The 7,994-nt window shown below is 48.7% G+C and overlaps 1 protein-coding gene across 1 annotated transcript in view; it reads right to left on the bottom strand.

The window, feature by feature from the left end:
* The window catches only part of LOC102761097 (latent-transforming growth factor beta-binding protein 2), an 83,983-nt gene that overhangs the window by 25,055 nt on the left and 50,934 nt on the right, over positions 1-7,994 (bottom strand). The window contains exon 4 of the mRNA XM_006778873.1: positions 837-1,027. Coding sequence (XP_006778936.1) covers positions 837-1,027 — 191 coding nt within the window. The remainder of the gene's footprint in view (positions 1-836; positions 1,028-7,994) is intronic.

Raw genomic sequence — 7,994 nt, forward strand, 5'->3', positions numbered from 1 at the left:
GGGAGTGACTGCTTAATGCCTATGAAGGATTTGGGTTGTTGTTTTTTAGACGGATGACAATGTTTGAGAATTAGTTAACAGTGGCAGTTGCATCCAATTGTGGATAGACTGAAAGCCACTGACGTGTACACTTTAAAATGTAACGTTATGTGAATTATACCTCAATTTTCAAAATGGAACAAAAAAGAAATGAAGTCAGCATGGCCAGGGGTTGAGGTGAAGGGGACACTGTGCTGGTGGTGGGGCAGGAAGGGAGGAAGCGGGCACTCTCCGGGAGGGGCAGGCATGTCCATGTGCCTAAGGGCTGGGACCTGGGAAAGTGTGAGCAGTTGGAGTCGCTGCTCTGGGGAACGGGAGGGCGCCCAGGCACACAGGGAAGGCTTGTTGGGTGGTGACCGAGCATGTACAGAGGCGTGAATCCACAGGGGCCGCCGGTTGTCTCCTCTGGGAAGCAGAGGACCAGTCCTGGGTGCTCAGGAAGCAACTGGTTGGGTTGGTCCAGGAGGTTTGTAGGAAGGATGAGTTGGCAGGGCCAGGCCAGGGAGATGAGGTTCAGAGCCCGACATGAAGGAAGTGCAAGCAGGACAGGTGACAGATGGGGCAGAGATGGAGCAACCCAAGTCTAAGGGTCTCAAAGGGACAAAGCCCCGATCAGTTGGTTTGGGACCCCCCGGGACCTGGCACTGGATAATTGTTTGTTGACTGGCTGAGAGGATGAGGGACAGGTGACAACTCAGCCCTTCAGTGAGAATGGAGGAGAGAAGCAAGACAGGGAGAAGAAAACCAAAGATTGAGATGCCCTGCTCTTCCAGGGCCCCAAGAGAGGGCATCCTTACCCCAGGGGGATGACGGGTGGTCCAGGTATGCTGCCTGCTGGGCACCATCCCTCCGCTCAAGGCCTGGTCCCGCGGGCAGGGCATTGGACGTCAGCTGGCCATTGGCTGAGGTGGCCGGGTAAAGTCTGACGGTCCGGGACAGCCCCACGCGCGGCTGGGAGGGGCGGGGCTGGCTGAGCTCACTCAGGCTCCTGTGGAGACAACCGAGGCGCAGGGGTTTACACAGGGTTGCCCACCCCCACCTGCACCAGAAGAGTGCTCTCTCTTTGGCTGCCAAGAAAATGAAGGTGCCCTGGCAGAGGACTGCGCTAAGGCCAGCCAGCTGGGTCAGTGGGAGTGCCTACCCAAATGTGGAAAAGCCAGGCTTTGGCTGAGCATTCTGGGCAAGTTACTCAGCCTCTCTGGGCCTCAGTTCCCTTGACTGCAAAATGAAGGTGTTAGACCGGTCCCGTGTAGCTCTAACATTCTGAGTCTGTGAGACGCTATGGACCAGCCCCTGCCCCAAACCAAGATCTGTGCCTACCCGCTGCCACTTCTTTTTTTTTTTCTTTACCCCGACTCAAGGATGTTTTTATTGATTGACTGAGAGAGAGAGAGAGAGAGAGAGAGAGAGAGACATGCCCTGACCGGGGATTGATGTATGGAACAGCATTCCAACCAACTGAGCCACCTGGCCAGGGCCCTCTGCCCTTTTCTGTTTTTCCTTTTTTTTTTTTTTTTAAATCCTCATCTGAGGATATTTCTTCCATTGATTCTAGAGAGAGTGGAAGGGAAGGAGGAGGGGGAGAAAGAGAGAGAGAAACATCGATGTGAGAGAGACACATCGATTGGTTGCCTCCCAAATACTCCCACCAGGGCTGGGGAACCTGCAAGTGAGGTATGTGCCCTTGACGTGGAATCAAACCGTGACCTCTTGGTTCACAGGTTGATGCTCAACCGTTGAGCCACGCCAGCCCTCTGCTACTTCTTAATGCAACCTTTCTAGCACATTACCTGTGGCGTGGGTGCCCAACATATACACATTCACAGGTTGATTCAGGGGCAGAACTTAGAATATCCCTTTCATTTGTTTTATTGCAAAAATAATATAACAGCAATATTCAAGGAGAAAAAATGAATTGATCACCCCCACCCCAAGAGAGCAAATAATTTTGCATATTTCCTTTCAACCTTTGCTCGTCTATGTTCTTAAACTATTGTCATCACCTGTAGATTTTTCACTTAACATGCTGTCACATGTTTCTCTCATTGGAACTCCACACTAATGGCCCCAAGATTCCTGAGCTCAAATCCCTTAAGGGCCAGCTGAAGACCAGCAGGGTAACCACCAGCTTGCCTGGACAGTACATCCCCATAATGATGTCACTTAGTTAAATGTGATGTGCCTACACCCTGCCCAACACTCTTAGGTGTTCAAACGGCAATGGGAAAACAAATGGGTAAGGGGCTCTGTGCCCTCCCCCCGGCCACCTTCATCCTCACTGGCAGCTCCACCCTATCTCATTTATAAATGGGCTTTCATATGCGATTTTGCTTGGTAAGCGTCGGCCTGTGCCAAAAGAACATTTAAAAAATCACTGCAAGGTGGATAGGACAGTTATAGCTACCATTCATTGAGCACTGATTCAGTGCATCATCTTATTTGTGTTATTTTATTAAATAAAAGAAAGTAAGTTGCAGCCCTAACTGGTTTGGCTCAGTGGATAGAGCGTCGGCCTGCGGACTCAAGGGTCCCGGGTTCAATTCCGGTCAAGGGCATGTACCTTGGTTTCAGGCACATGCCCAGTGGGGAGTGTGCAGAAGGCAGCTGATCGATGTTTCTCTCTCATTGATGTCTCTAACTCTCTATCCCTCTCCCTTCCTCTCTGTAAAAAATCAATAAAATATATTTTTTTTTAAAAAAAGAAAGTAAGTTGCAGAATAATATGGAGAGTATGCTTCTGGTTTTGTGTTTTAAGAAAACTTCTCCCTCTCTCCCCCTAAAACCATTTACACAGGCATTGGAAAGGTCTGGAAGGACCTGTGACAGTGGCTGCCTCTGGGGAATGAGGGTGCCTATGTATGTCTAACTACTGTTCTAAACTTTATATGTTTTTATATCTGTGGAATTTTTTCTGTAAAATTTTTTATAGAAAACATGCATCCTTTTGTAATGAAAATAAATCTCTATTTCTCCCAGCAACTCCATTTTATAGATAAGATAACTGAAGCTCAGGAAATGCACAGCAAATGTATGTAAATAAGGATCCATGGTGGACTAGGATGGCTAACAGAGGTGTAGGAATTCAGAGGCAAGAAAGACTGACATTTGAACTACCCATTCAAGAGACGGTTAGGAATTTTACAGTCAAAAGTGAGGAGCAAGACATTCCAGGTAAGAAAAATAACATAAGAAAATGTATGGAGGTGGGAAGCATGAGCCATATTTAAGGAAGAATAATGAACACAGTTAGATAAAGCACAGAATTGAGGAGAGAGGAGGGAAGGGAGATAACACCTATGCAGTGCCTATCAGGCAGTGGCCTGGTGCATGCTATGTGCTTTACATAATATATTATCTACTTGTCCAAACAACCCCTATGATCAAAACACTAGGTTTGGCCAAAACCAGCTTAAACGAAGTAAAATGACAAAATGAGAAAAATATGTGCAACTTGTCTATATTATAAAAGGCTAGTGGCTGTAACGACCAAATGACTGGTCACCAGGAGGTGCATTGATGGGTCTCACGGCGCAGCAGGTTGGCTGGTCTGAGGTCCCACCAGTGTGGCGGGTCTGGGATCTCGTGCAATTTTGCGCGCTGGGCCTCTAGCGTATAATAAAAGACCAATTTCCATAAAATATAAAGAGCTCTTACAAAGAAAAAAGACAGACCAATAGTCCGAAAGGAAAAATCAGCAAAGGAATATGAACAGCTCACAGAAAAAAACACAAGTTTTCCTAAACGCATGAAAATGTGCTCAATCTTTCTCATTCTAAGAGATGTGCAAATGGAAACGACTCTGAGATGGCATTCTGTAACCCATCCGATTAGCAAAAATCCCAAAGTTTAATAATAAACTAATTCGATGAGATCATAGATTATGCCGTCACAGGCACTCTCGGATGTTGTTGGTAAGGATGTAAATTGGTACAGCCCTATGGACAGCAATTGGGTAAAGTCTACCCCCAGCACAGTGCACCTATGCTTTGCCCCTCCAGTTCCACCTCTGAGACTGCGCTGCAGATAAACCTGCTGTGGTGGACGCTGCAGGTGCCCAGCCCAGGTCCCCATTGGCTTCTTCTGAGTCCTGCTCTAGGCTGATGGCAGCCACTTGACAGGCTCTGCCCACTATCGTGACCACTAAGCCAATGACTGCTTGAACCAGAAGCTCCAAAGCTCCACCCTCTTGCCTCAAGGTGGGACCACTCCTCATGCTCCACCCTTAACCAGGCCTTGGCTTGATTTCTCCAGGACCAGTTCTCACGTGGCTCTTCCCACCTGCCCATTCTTTTCTTTTCTTTTTTTTTAAATTTAACTTTATTGTTGAAAGTATTACAGATACCCCCTTTTCTCCACCCATTGATCCCTTCTAGCCCACCCCCAGCCCCGTCCTAGGCCTTCGCCACACTATTGTCTGTGTCCATGGGTTATGCATATATGCATATAAATTCTTTGGTTAATCTCTTCCCACCCATCCACCCATGCCTTCCCTCTGAGATTCGACAGACTGTTCCATGCTTCTATGTCTCTGGATCCAGTTTGCTCATCTGTTTGTTTTGTTCATTAAATTCCACATGTGAGTGAGATTGTGTGATACTTCCACCAACCCATTCTGCTTCCCCTCCTCCCTTTGCTCTCCCCCCAATAAAGCACTAGAATCCGTTTCCCAGCTGCACCTCCAGGGGAATCTGACCCAAGACACTTGTAAATGTCAAAAACGGTGGATGGGCGAGATTATCCATAACAGCGCTATTTTGTAATAACAATATTTTGTAAAGAATAGAAACAACTGAAGTGCCCTGCCCTAGGGGATTGGTCAAACAGCTAGGCTACATCCACAGGATGGAGTCATCCGCCCTCAAAACAGAGAGCAGCAGCCCCTCTACATCGTAGGGAAGGTCTCCGAGACGCTTTGAAAAGCGGAAGAACAGCCCCGGATCTGGCCCTCTCCCTGTGTTTGTACAGACAGTGAAACAGCAGTCATTTTTGTACATTTTTAAATGGTTGAAAAAAATCAAAAGAAGAAGAAGGATATTTCATGACATGAGAAAGTGATATGAAAATCAAACTTAAGGAGGCTGGGGAAAGGGCAATGGGGGGGGAGGAGATATATGTACTACTATGTGTAATACTTTAACAATAAAAAATAAAATTAAATAAAAATTAAATAAAGGAAAAAAAAGAAAATCAAACTTAAGTTTCCACAAAGTTAATTGGAACACAGCCGCCCTCGTTGTCAGAGGCTGCTTTCCCTCAGAGCTGAGGAATCGCAGAAACCATCTGCTGTTCAGAGCCTAAACTATTTACTAGCTGGCCTTGTATGGAGAAAAATCTGCTGACTCCCGTGTGGGACATGTAAACTTTGGGGTAAAAAGAGAGAAAAGAGGGACACCTGTTGCATGTATTTGCATATTCATAAAGCAACCTTGGAAGGATGCCCTGGGAAGCAGTAACAGGGGAAGGAGTGGATGGGGAATAAGCTAGTGTTACAGTGCAATGGATACTCTCTCTGTGCCAGCCTCTGTCCCAGCCTCTATGCCAGCAATGCACATCGCATGCATCAGCTCACGTGGGCCTCTCCATACCCCTAAGGGTTACTCACTATCCCCATTTTACAGTCAAGAACACCGGGGAGGGATTGCCTGCGCCTTGCTGAAGGTGGCAGGACTCCCGGGCACAGAGTGAGGTTACCAAACCAGGGATGTTCATCCTTAAGCCACCCCAGCACTTGTGATTTCTTTATCACTGTTTTACAGGTGAGGACATTGAGGCTTTGAGGAGTTAAGAAGAGTAAGTCTGGTGCATATGGGGGAGGGCCTAAAAGGTGCGGGGAGGGTTGCCTGGGCTGTACTGAATGGGTAAGGGGGGGCCCCTGGAGACTTTGGAGCAGCCCAGCTTCTTTCACTCATTCAAGAAGCACCTATTGAGTGCCTTCACATGCTAGGCACTGAGGTCCAGGGATGGCAAAGACCCTCTTACTCTGTTTGCTTCAATGGAGGCTTAGCAAAGGGACCGGCATCCCAGCAAAGGTGTGGGGGCACAGTGGAAGCCACATATTAGCCGTGAGATATTCGTGGTCTTTAAGAAGGTCTAGGACATGATAGGATGGGCCTTTTAAAATGACCATCTCTGGTGAAAGATTACCTGGTGGTGGACGGATCAGGTTAAGGAGGACTGGAGGCTCTTCTCTAGGCTATAAGGACCAAGGGTGGTACCCAGAGGAAAGCATAGATTCAAAGGATATTTAAGTCCTAGAGAATTCCCAACTGTGGCTTAGACAAATGGGCAGATGCCAAGATCCCAATGTAAGAGATCCAAGAAATGGCTCCGTTTTGGACAGGATGCGTGTTGAGTGTCTCAAGATGGATCTGCAGATGGAAACACCCAGGAAGAGCTACTCAGGAGAGCGAAGGGGCTGGTGGGGGAGGGAGAGCCAAGTGCAGAGGTGGTGGTTACAGAGTAAAAGAGGAGTGATATCACTCAGGGAAAGTGTGCAGAACAAACCGCACTCCAGCATGCCTTCCACTGTTGGACTGAGGCACTAATTCTGCAAACACGTCCCAATTTCAAGGGAGAAATGCATCAATGAACGCACTGGTCTCAGGGTTGAGTTACGCTCCCATCCACCCGTCTCTAACCTTTGGTACTTGCTACCACTTGTCCGCTCACACGCGATAAAACACATGAACAAGCCGTGAGTGCATATTAACGGGAAGCGCGGCAACAGCCCACCGCACGTCACTTGACAGCTTATTCTACTCGTGTGTGCCCTTCGCCAGGCCTTTTCTTTTGCACATACAGACGATCGTCATAGTTTCTGCTAATAAAACTGTTCCCAGCTCTGATCGTGGAATTAATTACATTGATCGTTTATGGTATTTCTTATGACTTCCAGGTGCTCTGACACCTAAACACTGAGAAATATAGGAGTAGAGAGAGTAAAGAAGGCGGGAGCGGGGGGAGTCCTGGGAGCCCCCAGGCTAAAGGGGCAGGCAGAGCGAGAGGCTGTGAAGGTGCTGAGAGGGAGCAGGCAGAGAGGAAGGAGGGGAACAGGAAGAGAGCTCTTCCCAGGACTCCATCTCTGCTCCTGGCCAAAGGGGCGGAGCTCTCCTTCCCGGGACTGCAGGCGAACATGCCTGGTGCCTCCCAGGTGGCACCGTCTCCCCTGAGAAGCTGGGCACTGGCAAGGCAAGGGGGAGCCCTCACTGGCTGCTCCTTCTGTCCTCCTGGCTGGCCAGGCAGGCCTCACGCCCAGGTCACGGTCAGTGCCAACCCCCCAGGCACCCACGATGGTGTAGCCACAAGCCCTGTGCCAGTCCCTGCCACAACCCTGCCCGGCCCCAGCAGGAAACAAGCGGCACCCAGGCCTGGTGGGGGAGGGGGAGGGAACACCGTGACCTTGGCACAGAGCCAGGAGCCTGCTGATTCTGGGCAAGACAGAGCTTGAGGGCTGAGCAGGTGAGAACCAGCCACAGCCATCGCTCTCCAGCCTCTGGGTATCACCGGTACCAGCTTGGTGGGCTCCCTGTGGGGAGGGGGGGACTTGAACCCTGCCCCACTTGTCCTAGACAACAATAATGGACACTTATGGAGTTATATGTTATATGCTTTATGTTATCTAATCCTCACAACCACCGTAAGGTCTTGGGACTGTTATTAACCCCATTTTTCATAAAAGAAAACTGGGGCACAGAGAGGTTAAGGAACTTGTCCAAGGTCATGTACCTAGATCTGTACTGTCCAGTGGAACCTTCTGTGTTGATGAAATGCTCGCTAGTCTGTGGTATCCAATCTGTTAATCACTAGCTGCTGGTAACTTTTAAAATATATCTCTCTCTATATATTTACATATTTATATACTAGAGGCCTGGTGCACGAGATTCATGCACTGGAGGGTGAGGGGAGGATCCTCAGCCTGGCCTGCAGCCTGCGCCCTCTCGCAGTCTGGGACCCCT

This window comes from Myotis davidii, unplaced genomic scaffold (assembly GCF_000327345.1).
Source record: "Myotis davidii unplaced genomic scaffold, ASM32734v1 scaffold309, whole genome shotgun sequence".
Taxonomy (NCBI): domain Eukaryota; kingdom Metazoa; phylum Chordata; class Mammalia; order Chiroptera; family Vespertilionidae; genus Myotis; species Myotis davidii.